A 22,424-nucleotide genomic window follows, 5' to 3' on the forward strand; every position below is an offset into this window, starting at 1 on the left:
CCTTTTTTTATTCCCCAGGACTGAATGTTCTTTCCCCTGCTGTAGCGGTAATGTTATACTACAGCTCTGGGAAGAGTGACTAATAGCCTGGATTGAGACAATTTAGTTACTATTTATGGTGCAGAGAGGTGAAGGCTTTCTACTGCAAAAAGCTACATTCTCCTCAGCTGCTCACAGGGAAATAGAACAGATTATGAGGTGGAGTGGGCCCATGCTTTTGAAAACCGTTTCATTCTTTAGGGACTTTTGGTTGAGCAGAAAAATTTGCTGTAGCCAGACATGGCGGCACATGCCTTTAATCCCAGCGGAAGCAGGTGTTAGAGGCATGAGCTACTATGGTTGGTCAGTTTTATCTTTTAAGGACAGATAGGGGCTGCCAAGATGGCTTAGCAGCGAAGAATGCTTGCTGCTCTTCCAGAGGACCCAAGCTGAGATCCTATTACCCATAAAGATGGCTCTTGATTGTCTCTAACTTCAGTTGGAGGAGTTATGGCATCCACAGGCACATCCCTACCCCGCCATGGTACACACACACACACACACACACACACACACACACACACACACGCATGCACGCACACACGAACACATGCACGCGCACACACACGCTGGGTGAGTGAGAATCCTCATGAGATGTGGGAGGGGAGACATTGTCGGGCCAGCTTAGCAGCTTTATATGAGGTCTCTGTTCCTCCAGAACTTTTGCTTCTGTTTCACAAGTCATAACCGACTGTAGCAAAGGATAAACTGTGCTCTTTGGTTTTTGGATTTTTTCAACAGGCCATCGCAATGACCTAGTGGGTATTTGCTTATAACAATTCACGTGACCCACTTGTTCCCGTGAGCCACTTGTTTCCGCTGAGTTCCGTTCCCACTGACAAAATGACACACACACACACACACACACACACACACACACACACACACACACACACAACTATGCTCCTTGTCTTCTACACGTCTTCTCCTCAGTCTTCTGGGCAGTTCTCAGAAACACCGCAGGTTGTGAGTTTCCGATGAAATGTTAAATTACCTTTTCAAGACTCAGGTCGACGTGTAGAAACGCCCTTCTAACTGCTAGTGAAGGAGGTCTGGGTTGATAATGGTTGTGCTTCATTGATAAGTAGCAAGGCATGGGGTCTGGGCAAGTGCTCAGCAGGTAAGAATGCTTGCCACTCTTCCGGGTGACCTGAGTTTGGTTTCCCAGCAGCCACTCAGGTTAACACACAACCACCTGCAACTTCAGCTTTGGGGGATCCAAGGGCCTCCTCTGGCTTCCTGCTCTGTCTAGAATGTGGACACACTGAACATATGTAGCAGTCACTCACGCAGAAACACACATATAAGTAAAAATAGTTAAGATAAACTTTAAAATATAAAATAGTAATAACAGAGGTGCTACCATAGATGTTTTGATGTTTATGGTTTTTGAGACAGGGTCTCTCTGTGCAACCCTGGCTGTCCTGGAATTCACTCTGACCAGGCTGGCCTCAAACTCAGAAATTTGCTTGCCTCTGCCTTCTGAGTACTAGGATTAAAAGTGTAGGCCACCAGCACCCAGCTGGAGGTGTGTGTGTGTGTGTGTGTGTGTGTGTGTGTGTGTGTGTGTGTGTGTTGATTTGAAATTAAGATCTGATTATAAGGGAAATATAAACTTTTGGGGGGAAAGAAAAGCAAGAAAGAATAAAAACAGAGGAAAAAGGCTTCCTTGATTTTTGCCATGTAGTAGCAATGTTTAAATATTCTATTTTGTCCAGTGTTTCTAAGTGTATTTTTAGACCACTTTGATGGTTTTGACACATTATATCCATTCTCCTACAACTTAAAGGTAACCATTTTTTTTTCTTTTCTTTTCTTCGGAGCTGGGGACGGAACCCAGGGCCTTGCGCTTCCTAGGCAAGCGCTCTACCACTGAGCTAAATCCCCAACCCAAAGGTAACCATGTTAAAGGATGTCTGCTGATCGTCTCACCTCTACCTCCGAAGTCCTGGGACTGCAGATGTGCACTACCAACTGCATCTTCTTTCCTGTAGCGGAAAGGGCCCTCTCTAGGATCTCATATCTTCACTTGTCCATGTAAATGGGTTCCTACGTGATTAAAACTGTGCATGGAAATTATTTTTTTATTCTACCTAATGTCATATCAAACCAATATATGGTACTTCCTAACCTTTTTCCTTCACTGGACCAGGAGTTTTTCAGTGGTATTAATTCATTGTTTAACCGACCAAGGAAACTTTAGATTGATATCTAATAAATAATAAATGGCTTGAGAAAGTCGCATCACTATGAAAGAAACATGGGTTATTACACATGTGAAGTTAAGACAGAGTCATTCATGAGCATAGGTCCTAAGCGGGACTGTGAGTAGATTGTCTTACAATGAATTCATTACTACCTTTTACAAAGAAGGTTTGAGGTAGTGTTTACAAATATTTATAAACAAGAGCAAAGCAGGGATGGAGAGGCGGCTCGGCAGTTAAGAACACTAACTGTTCTTCCAGGGGACGTGGGTTCAATTCCCAGTACAGTCTAGTAGCTCAGAACCATCTGTAATTGCAATTCCAGGAGATCTGGTGGCCTCTTTTTGCCTTGTTGGCACTGCACACCTGTGGTCCACAGACAGGCATTCAGGCAAAACACACATACGCATAAAATAAAATGCTAATAACAGTAAATTCACAGGGATTAGAGACACAACCATCGCGGCGATAATTGTGTTTCACAGAAAACTGGGTAGCTGCCCTCATAGGACGTCTGTTCTGGTCTCATTCTCAGCCATTTTTACACTCGAAAGGTGACTTACCAGCTGGGTGTCATTCACATCTGTAATTGAAACACTCCGGAGGGGGAGGCAGGCAGATCAGTTCAGTGCCAGATGGGAATACCTAAGATTATCAAATTAAAACATAATAATAGCAGTAATAAATATGATATAAATATAATGTTTTAATGCTTATTATTATTATATCCACAACAATAACAAGAGTGTGAACTGTGGAACCTCGGGTTGACTGCCTGTCTAAAAGGCAGTGTTTTGGGTCTTTCATTCCTACAATCACTGGGTGCTGCCGCCGCCACTGCCACCACCACTGTCACCACCACCACCACCACCACCACCACCACCGCTGAGCTCATCATCAGCTTTTAAGGTGGTTTTAACCTTTAGAATTCTTTTTAAAGCACCCTGCCATTTTCCAGCATAATTGACTACCTATGAACTCTATGTAAAATAGAAAGACCCCCTAGAAAGGCTGCCCACACAGCATATTTTATCTTAAAAATTCTTCTTGTGGTGGGTTGGGGATTTAGCTCAGTGGTAGAGCGCAAGGCCCTGGGTTCAGTCCCCAGCTCTGAAAAAAAAGAAAAAAAAATTCTTCTTGTGTTATCTCTGCATCTCTAGCATGAGAGCATCTCTTATTAGAGAAATATTTTCCTTAAAAAATATAAATTATGATGATTGATTGATTGAGAGGGGTGTGAGGGTGGAGGTCAGAGGTCAACTTGCAGGAGTCAGTGTTTTCCTTCCCCTAGATGGATCCTGGGGGTGGGATCTTAGGTTGGCAGAGTTGGGAGGCAAGCACCTTTACGACTGAGTCATCTCACAGGCCTCCCTCCCCTCCCTTTTTTTTTAAAAGATTTATTTATTTATTATGTATATGAGTATACCGTAGCTGTCTTCAGACACACCAGAAGAGGGGCATCCGATCTCATTACAGATGGTTGTGAGCCACCATGTGGTTGCTGGGATTTGAACTCAGGACCTCTGGAAGATCAGCCAGTGCTCTTAACCACTGAGCCATCTCTCCAGCCCCCCCTTTCTTTTTTCTTTTTTCTTTTTTTTTTTTTTTTGGAGCCCAGGGCCTTGTGCTTGCTAGGCAAGCGCTCTACCACTGAGCTAAATCCCCCAAATACCCCCCCCCTTTTAATAAGACTCAAAAACCCCGTGCTTCCGGGAAACTCTTTCATATACGACTTTGCATTTCCTTGATGTTGCTGTTGCTTTCTTCCATTCTCACAGACGAACGCATCGCTTTCCGTCTCCTTTTAAACTGTGAATCCGGGGCATGGAACCGGAAGTAAACCCTACCCTAGGGACTATTTCTGTCCTCTCTTCTCGCTCCCCTGGTATAGATTAGCAGCAGGAATAAGAGCGGCGTCTTCTCTGTAGCCCGGCTTTTCTCACCACAAGATTGGCCAGCAGATAGATTGGTAAACAGGTTGGAGCTCCTCACAACCGATCATCACTCCATGGGCTGCAGAGGTCGGGCTACCTATGGCCAGATGACCAGAAGGGAGCCAGGTATCCCTCGAGAGAGAGGAGAGAAGAGCGCCTTCATCTCTTTGATTGCTCGTTAGTAATTTTAAGTTTGCTGGAGAATACAATCGTCTGATTTTTTTTTTCTAATAATAGGATGAGGGTTTGTTAGATGTGCATCCCATAACCCGTACTTCAGTAAGTAATGCCAAACGTAACTGTTTGCCAGACGGATTCGTATCGTACTGACTGCCACCCAGCTCACTGCAAAGTCACAGGGGACACGGGTATTGGAGAAAGACTTGACCAAAGACCACACTTGATTTAACTAAATCAACATTTCTTATTCTGCCCCTGACAAGCCAAGGCCACTGCAAATCTATGGCTTTGTTAGTTTGCTCCAGTGCACTCAGTACTCAGTTTACTGATCTCTTGAGTACTGCCTGACCATACCTCTCAAATTTACCGAGGTCTCTAGCAGCAACCCAATAGTAATATAATAAGATGTGGTGCCCGGGTCACCAGTTCAACTCGGCCAGATCCTGGGGCCGAGGATTTCCAGCTTGGAGGCTTAACCCTTCTGTGCTATGAATTAGTTTCTGCCAAGTCGGACCCTGCATTCTAGGGGAGGCATAGGTGACTGGAGCGGTGAACCATACCTAGACTCTGTGACTTAGCAGCATATTAGATCCTTCAAGGGCAAGGTCAGGGTTTCGTTCATAACTCTGTCTTTAGTGCCTTGACATATAGTATCTACTCATATAAATAAAATTAATTGGGAATCACTCAGTGACATCTCCAGGCCCTTTAGTATTTGATCTTACTGTGACAGTCTTATCAGTCATTCATACATCAACTGTCTTGTCCCCTACAATGTCCTAAGCCCTTTACAAATGCAATTGACTCAATCCCCACACACTGCTCCACGGGTACAATCCTGAGTACATCTATAGACCACAAGACACAGGAATGAAGAAATGTAGTCACGTTTCCCCAGCCTGAGTGACTTCTGAGTGCCAGAAATGGGACTAGAACTCACGCAGTTTGCTTTCAGAGTCTCTGTTTGCTTCTAAGCAGTTCCCTCTGGTGAATTCTCACAGTTGTTTCCCAATAACCCATAGTTCTGCCTGATCTGCTGTGGAAAGCTGACTGGCCTAGAAGCTCAGAGATCCACCCGCCTGTGCTTCCTGAGTGCTGGACTAAAGGTGGGCGCCACCATGTCAGGCAAAGCCACTCTAATTGCTTCGTCATTGGTCCCCCCTTCCCCCTTGTCCCTAAAGGGTTGACATTTTCTAGAACTCTCTTCAAAACTGTCTTTCATTTACTTGGTGACTGCCAGCTTTGACATCCATCTATACTTTGGGTGTTTCCACAACCCACATCCCTTCCAGACATTCTCTCGAAGGCTCACAACACATTCACATACAACATGTAACTTTTGTCACCTGCTCTGCCTTAACATTTTTGTTGCTGTGATGAAACACCATGGCCCAGAGGAACTTGAGGAAGAAAGGGTTTATTTCACGGGTACTTCCTATCAGTTCATCATCAAAGGTAGTTAGGGCAGGAACCTGGAGGCTGAATCTGATTGTTTACTGGCTTGCTCCCCATAATTTGCTCAGTGTGCTTTCTCATAGCGTTCAGAACCACCAGCCCAAGGGTTGCCCTACCTGCCATGCACTGGGTCCTCCCATCTCAATTAATTAAGCAGATTCCCCACGGGCTTGCCCACATCCTGGTCTTATGGAGGCATTTTCTCAATAGAGCGTCCCTCCTCTTAGATGACTCTAGCTTGTGTCAAGTTGACATTATAAACTAGCACTGAGCAGTGGTGGCACATGCCTTTAATCCCAGCACTCAGGATGGCAGAGAGAGGCAGTTCTCTGAGTTCGAGGCCAGTCTGGTCTACAATGACAGTTCTAGGTTAGCCAGGGCTATCCAGAGAAACCCTGAACCAAAAAGCAACAAACCAAACCAAAACTGGGCAGCACACACTCCAATAAACACGCACACCTTTTTATTTAATTGTCTAGGGGAACAGTACTCAGCCCAGTGCACCACAAAAAATCAGAAATCCCAGAGTCTGCTGTCCCTTGGCTCTGTGTCATGTTGTGAGCATCCCTGTATACTTCCTAATAAACACTTCAAATCCCCACAACTGTATCCTTAGTGCTGGTTTTCTTACAGCTGTACCGCCACCTTGCCTCTAAGCAGGGCCGCCTCAGACCTCTCCTGGGTGTCTGCTGATTGTTCTGACAGGGTTTCTGAGCTGCGTGCTATGCCACACAGCTACTTGCTCAACCCCGGTTTTATATTTTATTACGTCACTATCTCAGTTAAAATTCTTTAATGACTTTCCAGCCCCTTCTTCAAGAAGAGCTGCACTCTTTCCATGACGTCTAAGACCTCTTTAACCTGATCCTTTCCCCTCTACAGCTTTATCCCCTTCCCTTCTCTTACAAACTTCGTGCCTGGGGGTTCTGAGCTCCCTGCAGGTAGTAGGTGTTCTAGATGTGAGTCCCCGACTCCCACCCCAGCCCCATGCTTCACTTCTGCAGACGTTTTCTGTAAAATGTTCTTCCTCGGGTGCCTCTGATCACCCCGCCTCCTCTTTCGACGATCAAATCTTCAGAAGCAGTTATCATAGCAAATGCTCAACACAGGAGGCAGCCACTCACTAGGTTGAACTTCCTTTGCACAGCCCACTCTTTTCCTCTGGAAAGACTGATATGTGGTTCACTGTATGACTAGCTCCTGTAAACAACTCTTGTGTGTGTGCGTGCACGCAGGCGTGTGTGTGTGTGTGTGTGTGTGTGTGTGTGTGCATGAACACGCACATTGCATGAACAGGATTATGTGGGTGTGTGCACAGGCATAGGGAGGCCAGATCGGGACCTGAAGGTCTTTCTCTACCACTTTCCACCTTGTTGCCTAGAGATAGGGCTTCTTAGATAACTGGAAGCTGGCTGCTTTGGATAAAGTACCTTGGCTGGCCATGGAAGTCTCAGAATTGCAGGTTTCCATTGTCCCCAAAGCCTCAGTTGCTGGGGTTACAGGCACATGTAGTTGACCCAGCTTTTATGTAGGTGCTAAAAATTCAAACTCAGATCTTTGTGGCTACAGGGCCAAGCTCTTGTCTCAGAGCCATCTCCCCACACATATTTCTTTTAATCTGTCCATTGAAAGAGTGTTTGCCTATCGTGCCTGAAGCTCTGGCCTTGATCCCCAGTACTCTTGTAATATAAATTAGGAGTAGTTAAATGCCTGGATTCTTAGCACTCAGGAGGCTGAGGCAGGACCATGTGTTTAAGACTAGCCTGGGCCCTACATAGTGAAACTCTGTACACACACACACACACACACACACACACACACACAGAGAGAGAGAGAGAGACAAAGAGACAGAGACATAGGTGGGGGCTTCTTCTTGATTACTGTTATTTTGTAAGTGGAACAATTTAAAACAGACCTTAGTTTTGTTTTCTGTTTTTCTTTTTTCTTTTTTTTTTCTTTTTTTTTTTTTTTTTGGTTCTTTTTTTCGGAGCTGGGGACCAAACCCAGGGCCTTGCGCTTCCTAGGCAAGCGCTCTACCACTGAGCTAAATCCCCAGCCCCCTGTTTTTATTTTTTTGAGACAGAGTTTCTCTGCATAGCCTTGGCTATACTGGAACTCACTCTGTAGACCAGGCTAGTCGTGAACTTGGAGCACTGTTCCAAGTGCTGTGATTAAAGGTCTATACCACCACTGACTGGCTTAAAGTAGACTTCTTTCTAATGGGTTTATTGTATGTATATTTTATAGTGATATACATATATAATGATAACAGTCCTGATAGTTTTTTTTTTTAATCTTTCTCAAGCCCTCTGATTTCTTTCTCATTTTATTTTTAACTGTCCTATCCTATATGGTGTGTTTACCGCTTTAAACATTGTTCACATCCAGGTCGGAATTACCCATGGTTAACCCTGATCCGAAAACATTAAATGAAAAATTACAAAAGTAAACAATTCATGACCTTCAGTTGTGCGCTATGCTATGTTGTGAGATTAAATCTTCGTTTTAAATCGGTGTTTTATGTGTAGGGTGTTTTGCCTGTGTATATGTTTGTGTTCCACATGGCAGGCCTGGTTCTCTCAGCAGAGAGGGTGTCAGGTCCCCTGGAACTGAAGTTACAGATGGTTGTGGGCTGCCACATGGATGCTGGGAACGGAACCGTGATTCTCTCTGGAAGAGCAGCCACTCAAGCCCTTCCTTGGTCCAGCACATGCACACTGTATGCCCCACCTCCGAGAGTCACCTGGTTATCCTGGTTGTCATATCCTTCCATGGCTTATGTGACCACAGTCTCCTCCGAGATGAAACATTGTGTCCTTAAGCAGGGAGGCTATCTTGAGACCGGGGTCCCATGGCTATTAAGAGACAACGTAGATCCTTATTCAGATGCTGCCTTCTTGATTTACAGTAGTGTGATGTCGCGGCACATGAGATGCACTTGGCCTTTCATGGACAATGGCCCTGTGCTCTAGTTTCCTTGGCATGCGTGCTTCTCACTTGCCTCCTCATATTTCCCAGTAGGAAGCCAGTGGCCCTCCAGTGAACATCTCTGTGTATCTCTCCCGTCCCCAAACCCCACCCCGTTTACACCCTTAGAACTGGTGTGAAAAGGAGAAATGGTTTTCTTTTAAAGATGAGCATACAGGCTCTCCAAACGGCTTCTATTAGTTGAACAGAAGCCTGAAGATCTGAGTTTAATCACTGGAACCTACGAAGAGACTCCCACAATTGACCTCTTATCTTCATGTGTGCACCATTCATGATGTTAGTGGTTTCCAAGTTAAAGTATAGCCTTGGCTACATATGAAAGTATAGGCCAGCAAGATTCTAACATAAAGATTTATTTATTATTATATGAGTACATTGTAGCTGTCTTCAGACACACCAGAAGAGGGCATCAGATCCCATTAGAGATGGTTGTGAGCCACCATGTGGTTGCTGAGAATTGAACTCAGGACCTCTGGAAGAGCAATCAGTGCTCTTAACTACTGAGCCATCTCTCCAGCCCTCTAATATATTTATTTAACTGGAGGAAAGAAAAGCACATTGCAGGGTTTTGTTTGTTTTTATTGTGCTTGTTTTGTTTGGTTTTGCAGCACTGGGGATCACTCCAGGACCTCAAACATGCTAGGCAAGTTCTGTCCACCACATAAGCCCAACTCTTGGCCTGTTGAAGGAGGCTCTTACTGTGTAGCCCAGGCTAGCCTGGAACTTGCCCTCTTACTGCCTGTTGAGGTAGGCTCTTACTGTGTAGCCCAGGCTAGCCTGGAACTTGCCCTCTTACTGCCTGTTGAGGTAGGCTCTTACTGTGTAGCCCAGGCTAGCCTGGAACTTGCCCTCTTACTGCCTGTTGAGGTAGGCTCTTACTGTGTAGCCCAGGCTAGCCTGGAACTTGCCCTCTTACTGCCTGTTGAGGTAGGCTCTTACTGTGTAGCCCAGGCTAGCCTGGAACTTGTCCTCTTACTGCCTGTTGAGGTAGGCTCTTACTGTGTAAGAGCAAGAGCCAGTCCTACACACAATAACTAAGAACACATAACATCCTGTGTCTTCGTCTTTGTTTTTTCATTTGACAATATGTAACTAATAAATCCAACTTTAACCCATCATTCTAGCTCCCTACTATTCTCAGGGATAAAGACATCACAATTTATTCAGCCATCCCTTTGCTGAAGGGCATTTAGGTGTGTCTAATTTTCTGCCTCTGTGCCCATACCAGCAAGAACCACTTCAAATGTACAGACCTGTGTATTGATGCCTCTGTTTCCCTGAGATATAGCCCCCAGCAGGAACTGTTTAAACAAAGTAGGTTGGAACATGGTTTATTGCAAAAATAAAAATGTACACGGAGATGGCACACAGTCAGAGAAGCTCAGCCAATGAGGCAGGGTGTGGTTGAACGTGCTTTAATCTCAGTGCTTGAGAGACTGAGGCAGGAGGAAGGATCGAGCCCAGCCCGAGCTCCAGAACAAGACCTTGTCTCACAAGAAAACAAAAATGAAAACTCAAAAACACCCTCAGAAAATGGCAATGATGCCTGACTATGGGGGCACCTAGCAGTCTTTGATGGAAGTGTTTCCTAGCACCTGGAAGGCTCTTGTCACTGAAAGAGAATTCATAAGCAAAGAACAGAAGACAGAACCCGGCCCACAGCTTGGGAGTTGCTCTTACAAAGCGTGTTTTCTCTTCTTGCTTGCTAGATTGGAAGGAAAGCAGGGTTATTTGAGGAACTATTAATGGCCACTGAGTCCTGACCCTGACAGCTACTCACTTTGAAGGGACTATGTATGTGGTATAGGACTAACGAATGAGGACTGGGAGTTCAAAGCCCGCAGGAGAATTCAGGCTGAGCTGAAGTGGGGAGCATGTGTGTCTCCATAAGCAGAATCCTAGATGGCTATGGTGATGATGTGATCCCAGCATTCGGCTGGCAGAGGCAAGAGGAAGTAAGAGTGCAAGTTCCATGGGGTTGGGGATTTAGCTCAGTGGTAGAGCGCTTACCTAGGAAGCGTAAGGCCCTGGGTTCGGTCCCCAGCTCCGAAAAAAAGAACTAAAAAAAAAAAAAAAAAAGAACCAATCTCAGCAGGCTAATGTGGTAGACAGAACTTGCCTAGCATACTTGAGGTCTTGCAGTGACCCTAGGTGCTGCAAAAAACTGCAATAGGCTTTTCTTTCCTCCTACTTAAAAAAAATTATTTTAGAAACAGAATCTTGTTAGCCTATATTTTCTTATTTAGCCAAGGCTACTCTCAATTTAGGAACCTTCAGTCCCCTGACAGCTGGATTACAGGCCTGAACTAACATACCCAGCTATAATATGCTTTTAGTCAGCCTGGTTTATATTTCATAATTATTTTGTTTTGAGCAGAGTCTTATGTAGCCAAGGCTGTCTTCAAAGATAATTTGTTGCTAAGGATAGCCCCGGGCTTCTGATCCTCTTGGCTCTGTCTCCCGAGTGTAGGAATCACAAGCATGTTCCAACATTCCATTTTGTCTGGTTGATGAGGGGCTGGAGATCAGACCCAGGGCTTTGTCCCTGCTTGACTAGTCCGGTTGACTCAGCTAACCTCTAACCCAAAAACCTGAGTTCAAGGGTCTCCCTAATTGTGCCAGCTTGAGGCTAGAGACGTGAAACCACGGATGGGTCTATTTAAGGCACTGAAAGAGCACTACGTGAAGAGGCAAAGGTTCTGCCAACCTCAAAGCCACCTCCTTGCAGGACGTAAAGCTAGCAAAGCTCATGTTGCCCGCACGAGAACGCTATTCTCACGTTAGCGTTATTTGTATCTCTCCTTCCTGAATTCATGCTGTACGGATGCAGCGCCATTTTCCTGCACACTGCAGTCACCAGGAAAGAACACAATATCACTTCAAAGATACTGGCTTTGCAGTGAATAGTCGCGGTGTGGACCTCAGAGCACAGTCATCAACAAAAAAAGTAACAGACTCGTGTCGGTCGCTGGCTCTGTCACAGCGGTGGCTTAGCGGATTTCAGCAACTGGGAAAACAGAAATAGAGCTACCTTGGTTTTCAAGGTGGCACAGACAAGCCGAACCCTGTGTTTTCTCCCTTTCCTGCCATCGCTCCTTCACACCTGTTCACAGGAATCTGGCTACATTTTGGGGGATTCCTGTCAGTCAATTTCTGTCACTAAAATGCTAAAGGAACTGGTACATCCATAGGTAAATGCATTTATGTCCATTGTTTACATTCTGGCACAGCTCCACACTGTGGATGGACTTCGGATTTCCTAGTGGGCGTTTGCATTCTGTAAATGTGGCATGGTTGTGGCAGTCACCGTGTAGTTAGAGTGTGGGGATTGGTCCTCCCAAGCTCTTCTTCTCTGTAGGCTGTAAGTGCGATGAATCGTTATGGCTCCAGATGCTAATGTCCACATGTTTCCATGGAGAAGACATGATGTGTTTGCAAGCCTGGTTGGTGTTTATGAAGATCTGCTAGGTGTCAATCATAACTGCCCAGAGCTGGTAATGCTATGGGAAAGATGCCACCCTGTGCAAGGCGTACAAATGGAAGACTACATCGTTAATGTTTCCCCTCACCCCTGCCTCAAGAAAGACACAGAACCCCTGGGTTGTTGAGTTTCAGACTTCTGTGTGGTCTGGGGGAGCCACGGGGGGGGGGGGAGTTGGAGGGGGTTGGCTTGGTTGACAGTGTGTACCTGTAGTGTGAGAGAATAAGCAGAGAGGAAAAGGAAACCTTGAGATTGAAACTGCCTGTAAAAAAAATCCATTTCCCTCTAGATCCTGTTTTCAACATGAGGAGGGTTAAAAAACAGATTGTGATTTAAGCAGGTGACTGAGACAGAAATACAGTGAAGAGCTTGGATCTCCCTTCATCTTCTGCTCAGTTTACTGGTTCATAAAGGAAAATGGGATATATTCATTCATTCATTCATTCATTCATTCATTCATTCACTCTCTCTCTAGCTCTGTTTTGAGACAGGGTTTCTTTGTGTCACCCTGGCTGTCCTGGCATTCACTCTGTAGACCAGGCTGCCTCTGCCTCCTGAGTGCTGGGATTAAAGGCCTGTGCCACCATCTCTTAGCCCATGATTTTTCTCTTATTCCTTCCTTTACAGAAAACTGACCTTTCGAAAATTCTATCTAAGTTATGTGAATAATCAGAGATGAGTTATTTGATTTCCAAACTATAGATTTCATGTAAACAGCCTGGGTTTCTAATATGGGAGTCATAACAAATATTGTGTAATGTTCAGGAAGTTTTATTTACTGAGGAATTCATTTATTGCACACAGTATAATATTCCCATTTCATCAATAAAATTTGAGGCACCTGGGCCCAGTGACCCTGACTCAGTGGGTAAAAATGTTTGGTCGTAAGCCCAGTGACCTAAGTCTGACTCATAAAACCCACATGGTAGGAGAGAGTGGATTACAGCTGCCACATGTTGCCGTGGCACACACATACAGACAGTAAAAGGGGAAAAATGTAAGGCATTGTAAGGGAATTAGGAGTAGAAAAGGTGGGAGAGAGGTTATTGTCTAGCACCTTTACCTACTGAACCATCCTGCCAGCATGGCAGATCTGTTGCATTCACCATCATATATTAATATGTTTAGGTTTTGTTTGTTTTGTTTTGGGACAGTTTGACTATGTGGTGCTGCCAGGCCTTGGACTCACTATGTAGACCAGCCTAAATTCGAACTTACAGCGATCTTGCCACTGTGTCTAGAGACTTTGCCATTAAAGGTGTCTGCTACCCCATCTGGCCAAAGAGATTTAAGGGTGCAATTTATGGCTGGAGAGATGGCTCAGCAGTTAAGAGCACTGGCTGGTCTTCCAGAGATCCTGAGTTCAGTTCCCAGCAACCACATAGAGGCTCACAACCATCTGTAATGAGATCTGATGTCCTCTTCTCTACATATAGATGTACAGGCAGATGGAATACTTATTTACATAAAACGGATAAATAAGTCTTGTTTTGTTTTGTTTTGTTTTTTCTTTTTTTCGGAGCTGGGGACCGAACCCAGGGCCTTGCGCTTGCTAGGCAAGCGCTCTACCACTGAGCTAAATCCCCAACCCCGGATAAATAAGTCTTAAAAGAAATGAGGTTTATTTTGTATTTTATATTTTTTTCTTATTTTTCCTGGTTCTGTGGATTAAATCTAGAGATTCACACATGCTACAAAAGGTGTCTATCACCACACATACCTTTTTGGCATTCAAAACCAGAGCCTTGTGCATGCTAAGTATCCCTTCTACAATATACAACATCTCCAGCCCTTTTAAGTCTTAATTTTAGGAACTAGAGAGATGACTCAACAGGTAAGAGCACTGTCTACTCTTCTAGAGGACCAGGGTTTGGTTCCTAGCATTCACTGGTTTGAAAATGTCTGTAACTCCACTTCCAAGGGATGTGATACCCTCTTCTGACCTCCTTGGCATCAGGCATGCACATGGTGCACGTGTATACAGGGAGGCAAAAACAATCATGCACTTAAGATACAGTTAAAAAAAAATCTAGCCTAGTGCTGGTAGTCGATACCTTTAATCCCAGCACTTAGGAGGCAGAGGCAGGTGGATCTCTGTGAGTTCTAGGAAAACCTGGTCTACAGAGAGAGATCTTGTCTTAAGCAAACATAATCTTTTAAAAATTAAGTGTTTTTAAAAATATTTAGGGGTTGGAGAGATGGCTCAGCCGTTAAGAGCACCGGCTGCTTTTCCAGAGGTCCTGAGTTCAAATTCCAGCAATCACATGGTGGCTCACAACAATCTCTAATGGGTTGCCCTCTTCTGGTGTGCCTGAAGACAGCTACAGTGCACTCATATATAATAAATAAATAAATCTAAAAAAAAAAATCCCTCATACTTCTGGGTGTGGGGGCTTAGCCTGCGATGTCAGTACTTGGAAGGAAGATTATGAGTTGGCTTTACAGTGAGACCGTTTCAAATAGACACTTTGTATTTACCATCTTTTGTGAGGATTTATTTAATGTGTATGACGTTTTTGCCTGCATTCATGTTCGTATACCATTTTTATTCCTGTGGGATCCTCTGGGTGGGTGTTGGGAATCGAACCCAGATCCTATGCAAGAAAAACAAATGCTCTTAACTGCTGAGCTATGTTGAGCTTATGACCTAAGTTTATCTCTTCAGTTTTGAGGGTTTAAAGGAGGTTGGTTGGTTTTCCTGGTACTGGGGTGTAAGCTTATCCACAGTAGGCGACCACAGTACCATTGAACTATGTCAGTAACCTGTAGTGTTCAATGTTTCGATTCTGTTCTAATTTTTTAACTTCAGAGATAATAAGAAATATACTGACGTTGCTGCAGCCCCAGAGTTTAGAAATATTGATAGTTAAGTGTTTCATCATCCAGCTATCTCCTAGAAACTGATATGTTGAATTTCCTAATTATTCTATGTAGTTAGGATACTCTTTTTTATTTTCCATCACCAAAGAATTTACTAGCACAACCAGCGTCAAGCGATGTGCTAGTGTGTTATCATATAAATGCTCAAGGGACAACTTCTAATGGTGAAAGTCGGGAAAATAAATGGGCCTTGATGAAGTGTACCTTCTTTTGTCTGTTCCCAGGAAAGTTTATTTCAGGCATTTCCACTGCCAGAATGCTTAGCACTAACAGCTTACCCCCTCCGTTTTATTTTACAGGGTCTCTTCATCTTCCAGATATATGGGGTGTACAACCTAGAGGTAAGTCTGCTTGGAGAAGCTCAAGGCTGACAGAGTGAATGAGAGAAATGACAGGTTTCTTATCTTGATAACTGTAGAACAAAGTTGGCTTTCACATGAGTGTCGCACTGCCCTTCATGCTTGGACTGGCTTATGCGCATCCAGCTTACTATTAAACACTGACGCCCTGAATGCAGGGACAGCGTCATTTCTCACTGGCATTCACTAATACTTTATTACCGCCTGAAGTTTTCGAATTTTCAGTGTTCAACGCTTAGCTATACTTGATAGTTTCAGAAAACAATTTAAATGGGGTTAGGAAGACACAATGCCTCATGAGACTACTCATAAAATACAGTTTTAAGGTTTCCAGGCAGGCTCAGAGAGGCCTGTGTTGGTAAATAATAATCTTTATGACTTTATTTGCGAAGTTTCTCAGAGAAGCTATTTAATTATAAGAAGTTATCTCTAGAGGCACCATGAGAAAATGGGCATGTGATTTCTTTAAGAAAACACACTAGGTAAATAACTATTCTCCAGATCCTTTTATTAAAATGTCTGTGATGTGTAAGTATTCCTAGAAAAGTTGCTGGTTTAGATTTTTGCATGCTCGCTGTGAATGCCTTTTATACATTATTAGGCACTAAATAAATATCTATTTGGTTTCGTCGGTAGAACTTTTAATTTCACGATTTTACCTAATTCCCCCCAACTGAATAAAGAGCAATTTTGCAAGATTCTAGGCATTATATGGGGGGGGGGAGGGGGTATATATATCCTAGCAGAGATTTTAGAAGGGAACTATGGTCAATATTATACAAATGAGGCTAGTTAGCATCCAACGTGATAAGCAAATTCAGACAACTGAGACAGTATGTGGCATTTAAATACCATCTGATGGGAAGTGTGTGTGGGCGTGTTTTACAGGGCTGCTGCACCTGGGATTACACGTGGTTTCCCTTTGCTGTAGCCTTCAGGTAGGCTGGCAGTGAAACAATTTTCTGCAGCCGTACCTCCTTTATGGCAGTCTCAAAGGCTCCTTCAGTAAACGCAAAGACAAGCGTTATTGCTGTCCCCATTCTGAAAGGAAGGAGTAAAAGCTATCTGTAATCAATACAATATTGTTACAAGTTTAAAGCTTTCAGACAGAATCAAAAGTACCTTAAGGAATCCTTTTCTAGGTCTGATTTTGATTCAATACTTGGATTGCAAACACTAAAGTGAATCAAATCCCAATGTTGAGTCCTCAGTTTCTCCACCTTCTCCAACTCCTTTCTCTGAGGCTCCCACGCCACGCTGCAACACGCTCTCCCGGCGTCCCCCGACTTCCCGCCCCTTGAGTTCCACCTCCCGAGCGACTTTTCCCCAGAAACCCTCAGCCACTTTCTGCTCCTAGGCAGAGCCACCAATCACGTCCCCTCGCTGCGGAAGACCCTCCGCTGTCCGTCTCTTAAGTCCCCGCCCCTCCCGCCTAGCCCCCAGCAGCTCCGCCCAACCGCCCCCTTGATTGACAGGTCTGCCAGGCGGAAACTGAGGCGCAGGCGCACTGAGCTCGCAGAGCTCTCCTCTGGTCCGGTCGAGGAGTTCCCGGCAGACACCGCGCCGCGGCTGCGCAGAAGTGGGGAGGCTTTTAATTCCATTGTGGAGAGGACGGCGTTATTTTTATTAACTGGAGGCGACGGCGGCTGCGGCGGCGGCGGAACCCGTAAGTGTGGCCGGCGGGCCAGGGCGGGCGCGGGGGCGGCCAGGAAGGCCGCGGGGTCGAGCGCGCCGGGCCGGAGGCGGCAGGGCTGCGGACGGGCGCCGGGCGCGGTGAGGGCTGGGCGGCGGCGCGGCGGGTCCCAAACGCTGCGGTGGTCCCGGCCCGGGGCCCGGCCCTACCGCCGTTCCCCCTCTTCCCTCCTCTCCCTCCTCTCCGCAGCCAGGCCTCCTCCGGGGTATGAAAATCGGCAGCGGGTTCCTCAGCGGCGGCGGCGGTCCCGGCAGTAGCGGTGGTAGCGGCTCCAGCGGCAGCTCCGGCAGCGGCGGCAGCAGGAGAGCTGAGATGGAGCCCACCTTCCCCCAGAGTATGGTTATGTTCAACCACCGGCTCCCCCCGGTCACCAGCTTCACCCGGCCTGCGGGGACGGCCGCCCCTCCCCCGCAGTGCGTGTTATCCTCCTCTACCTCCGCAGCCCCGGCCGCTGAGCCCCCCCCTCCACCAGCCCCGGACATGACTTTCAAGAAGGAGCCGGCGGCGTCAGCCGCGGCCTTCCCTTCGCAGAGGACCTCCTGGGGATTCTTGCAGTCCTTGGTGAGCATCAAGCAGGAGAAACCTGCGGATCCTGAGGAGCAGCAGTCCCACCACCATCATCACCACCACCACTATGGGGGGCTGTTCGCTGGGGCTGAAGAGAGATCACCAGGCCTAGGAGGAGGGGAAGGGGGGAGCCACGGCGTCATCCAAGACCTCAGTATTCTCCACCAGCATGTCCAGCAGCAACCAGCCCAGCATCACCGCGATGTATTACTGAGCAGCAGCGGTAGCAGGACTGATGACCATGGCAACGAGGAGCCAAAGCAGGACACTAACGTCAAAAAGGCAAAGAGGCCAAAGCCAGAATCTCAGGGAATCAAAGCCAAGAGGAAGCCAAGTGCATCTTCCAAACCTTTGGTTGGAGAGGGAGAAGGTGCCGTCCTGTCCCCAAGTCAGAAACCTCATATCTGTGATCACTGTAGTGCTGCTTTCAGGAGCTCCTACCACCTGCGGAGACATGTCCTCATTCACACAGGAGAAAGGCCGTTCCAGTGCAGCCAGTGTAGTATGGGTTTCATTCAGAAATACCTACTGCAGAGACACGAGAAAATTCACAGCAGAGAGAAGCCCTTTGGGTGCGATCAGTGCAGCATGAAGTTTATTCAGAAGTACCATATGGAGAGACACAAGAGGACACATAGTGGAGAAAAGCCATATAAGTGTGACACTTGCCAACAGTATTTTTCAAGGACTGACAGATTGTTGAAGCACAGGCGCACGTGTGGTGAAGCCATAGCAAAAGGGGCCGCTAGTGCAGAACCTGGGTCATCAAACCATAATAATATGGGTAATCTGGCTGTGTTGTCTCAGGGAAATACAAGTTCTTCACGGAGAAAATCGAAGTCAAAAAGCATAGCTGTTGAAAATAAGGAACACAAGACTGGCAAAACAAACGAATCACAGATGTCAAACAATATAAACATGCAGAGTTACTCAGTAGAAATGCCTACTGTGTCCACCAGTGGCGGCATCATCGGCACGGGGCTCGATGAGCTACAGAAAAGGGTGCCAAAACTGATCTTTAAGAAAGGAAGCAGAAAGAATACAGATAAAAGCTACCTTAATTTTGTGTCACCGTTACCAGATGTAGCTGGGCAGAAATCCTTGTCTGGTAAACCAAGTGGCTCGCTTGGCATCGTATCGAACAATAGCGTGGAGACCATTAGTCTTCTCCAAAGTGCAAGCGGCAAACCAGGCCCGATAAGTAGTAATTATGATGATGCCATGCAGTTCTCAAAGAAGAGAAGATACTTACCAACTGCCAGCAGCAACAGTGCCTTTTCTATCAATGTAGGACACATGGTCTCCCAGCAGTCAGTCATTCAGTCTGCAGGGGTCAGTGTTTTGGACAATGAGGCGCCATTGTCACTTATTGACTCCTCAGCTCTAAATGCTGAAATTAAGTCTTGTCACGACAAGTCTGGAATTCCTGATGAGGTTCTACAAAGTATTTTGGATCAGTACTCTAGCAAGTCAGAACCACAGAAGGAGGATCCCTTCAACTTAACAGAACCACGAGTGGATTTACACACCTCAGGAGAACACTCTGAATTGGTTCAAGAAGAGCATTTGAGCCCAGGCACCCAGACACCTTCAAATGACAAAGCAAGCGTGTTGCAGGAGTACTCCAAATACCTCCAGCAGGCTTTTGAGAAGTCCACGAATGCAGGTTTTACCCTCGGACATGGTTTCCAGTTTGTCAGCTTATCTTCACCTCTCCACAACCACACTTTGTTTCCAGAAAAACAGATATACACTACATCTCCTTTGGAGTGTGGTTTTGGCCAATCTGTTACCTCAGTGTTGCCATCTTCATTGCCAAAGCCTCCTTTTGGGATGTTGTTTGGATCTCAACCAGGTCTTTATTTATCTGCTTTGGATGCTACACATCAGCAGTTGACACCTTCCCAGGAGCTGGATGATCTGATAGATTCTCAGAAGAACTTAGAGACATCATCAGCCTTCCAGTCCTCATCTCAGAAATTGACTAGCCAGAAGGAACAACAGAAAAATTTAGAGTCCTCAACAAGCTTTCAGATTCCATCTCAGGAGTTAGCTAGCCAGATTGATCCTCAGAAAGACATAGAGCCTAGAACAACGTACCAGATTGAGAACTTTGCACAAGCATTCGGTTCTCAGTTTAAGTCGGGCAGCAGGGTGCCAATGACCTTTATCACTAACTCTAATGGAGAAGTGGACCATAGAGTAAGGACTTCAGTGTCAGATTTCTCAGGGTATACAAATATGATGTCTGATGTAAGTGAGCCATGTAGTACAAGAGTAAAGACACCCACCAGCCAGAGTTACAGGTAAGGTCTCGAGAGTGACCAGGCTGGGAGTCTAATGTAATTTTGTTTTATTTTGAGAACACTGCCATTGGAATGTTTCTACACGATCCTATTAAGAATAATGTAATGCCCTTTCAATGCAACTTTTCATATTTAGTTTATTTTGTTAGTGTGATTTTAGCTCTGTTTGTATTATGATTTTTAATCAAAATCAATAGATTAAAAATAGTTTGACATTCAAAGTGACAATGTTTAGCAATCAAATTTACATGTACAGATTGTCAGGGAATAGCCCAAAAGTTTTAAATGCAAAAACAAAAAAATTTTAAAAAAGCAAAAAAAGTACAGAAAAAAAAGAAAAGAAAAAAGGAAAAAAAAAAGAAACTTTGTTGCTAGGATTAAGGTTATTCTAATTGCTTTACTCTCAGGAAAGTGTAATAACGCATGGGAATTCTGTACGTTATCACCGTAATGGAATATCCAATTTACAAATAGTATGATACACATTTCATTGTTTAAGTTAAGGGATCTTAAACATTTCAAATTGCTCTTTCTGGGCTGATAGAATATACATTTCATCATTTAAGTAAGGGATCGAAAACATTTCAAGTGCTATCTCCATCTGGGCTGATCCAAAATTCTGAGATTGTTGGCTACCTATATTTTGTTGCAGCTTTTTAATGTACTCCAAACTTCCAAACCCAGATTCATTCCAGCTTGGTAGAACAAATATTCTTAGATCTTTGATCAAAGCCTGGAATGGTAGCTTTAATAAAAGAAGAGGAAAAAACACCCTCTTTATCCACCCGTAATGAGGCTGTAATTCCATTAAGTGATTCTGTGAATGTCTATCTAGTACAGTGTTAAAACCCAAGTGGTTGGTTGGTTTCAGTATTAGTAAGTTCAATTCACATAATCTATTGAAATTTGGGGTATGCATTATTCATTATACATGGCCAAAAGCATTCTCTCATTCATGCAATTACGTACCACCTTCACTTCTGGTTTTTGGTACTTGTTCTTAACTTCCTCTTAAAGTTCTGGGCCTTCTTGTTCCTTCTCCCTGTCTTGATGGTTTCAATTTTAGAGTGATTTATCATCTAGTAGATGATTGATTATGCATTTTATATGTCTTATGGCATTCAAATACTAAACAATAGGGTGAACATCCCTGACTTTTTTTTTAAACCCAATATAGACTTCCATGTACAAGCTATAGATGTCAAAGGGTTGTAATCCCACCTGGTGGCATAGCTTGTGTAACAGATAAGAGTGTATATTTAGTAATGACATCAGAACTCTTTGTGAAATTGCAGCCTTTAATGTACATTTTGAAGGGGTGTATTAGTCAGTATTGTACAGGGATCTTGTAAAGTCATCAAAACTTGCTATGAACGCTAATTGCCATTTGCAGCTACTGATATGCAGTGGCTCTGCTCTAAACCACTCTTTAGCAATTGTATTTTTTTCCTGATTATATTTTTTAATGTACTTTGATGTTTATGCTGATGAGTTTTATGTACTTTTGGTGGTGTTTAGTCTTATGAACTCTTCTGACGTCAGGAAAGTACCACTGGTAGTTTGCAGTCTCATTGTGTAACCAGCCTACCACAGGCTTCCATGTATAATAAAGTAATTAATACTGTGCAAGTGTAAAACACTTCTGTTATAAAAGCAGTGTTTGGAAAATAAGAAATTATTAAAAATGGTTACAAAATACTAGTTAATTCCCTTTTCCCACCTCCCACCTTTTAGCTTTAGTTAGCTAAAGGGTACCAACTTGTCATTGAAAGATTTTTAGAAAAGTGTTTAATTCTTTTAATACACTCAGTACTAAAATGTCTGTATGTCTTATTAAGTGCAGTAAGTTCTATTGGGTACAGAGACAAGTGTGATCAAAGATGGAGAGGACCTTTACCCCTGTATCTCTTAAGCTGTATGATTTCTCTCTCTCTTTTGTTTTATACAGGTTTTGAATTTCTTTAACTTTTATTGTGTGTACTGAATACTACATATGTATTATTCTGATTGTTTGCTCTAGTTTACTACCAATAAAAGTCCTGTTAATCACAACATTGAAGAAAGGAGATATCACTTAGTCTCTGTGGATCACATTTCGTAAAATATTCACGTTAATGCTATAAATTGTAATTTAGGAGCTTGCATTTTTATTGTATTTATAATGTATTGTCTTTCTAGGTTTATTTAAATGCATTGAATATTTTGTTTGAGGTGCACAATAATATAAAGAATAGAAATCTAATGTAAATTACATTATGTTGAAACTAGACTAACCCTCCTAAATATTAGGGAGATTATTTATAGAGATTTTATTTAAAATCATATCGATAATTTTTTG

At 44.3% G+C, this 22,424-nt stretch overlaps 1 protein-coding gene across 2 annotated transcripts; it reads left to right on the forward strand.

Annotated features, from left to right (window-relative positions):
- Nucleotides 1-17,073: 17,073 nt before the first annotated feature.
- Zfp281 (zinc finger protein 281) lies at nt 17,074-22,138 on the forward strand. 2 transcript variants are annotated; one of them, XM_087581073.1, is made up of 2 exons: nt 17,074-17,186; nt 17,403-22,138. In XM_087581073.1, exon 2 carries the CDS (start codon nt 17,421-17,423, stop codon nt 20,088-20,090), a length of 2,670 nt encoding a protein of 889 aa, XP_087437199.1. In that variant the 5' UTR covers nt 17,074-17,186; nt 17,403-17,420; the 3' UTR covers nt 20,091-22,138. The 2 variants fall into 2 exon arrangements, with proteins under 2 accessions (XP_087437199.1, NP_001012030.1); NM_001012030.1 differs by having other exon boundaries at nt 17,107-17,186; nt 17,407-20,421.
- The last annotated feature ends 286 nt before the right edge of the window (nt 22,139-22,424 follow it).

Source organism: Rattus norvegicus, chromosome 13, assembly GCF_021556685.1.
Source record: "Rattus norvegicus strain SHRSP/BbbUtx chromosome 13, alternate assembly SHRSP_T2T, whole genome shotgun sequence".
In the NCBI taxonomy this organism is placed as follows: domain Eukaryota; kingdom Metazoa; phylum Chordata; class Mammalia; order Rodentia; family Muridae; genus Rattus; species Rattus norvegicus.

What these genes read in the sequence shown, in the direction of transcription:
- Zfp281 (XM_087581073.1), top strand. Translation starts at nt 17,421, where the DNA reads ATGAAAATCGGCAGCGGGTTCCTCAGCGGCGGCGGCGGTCCCGGCAGT.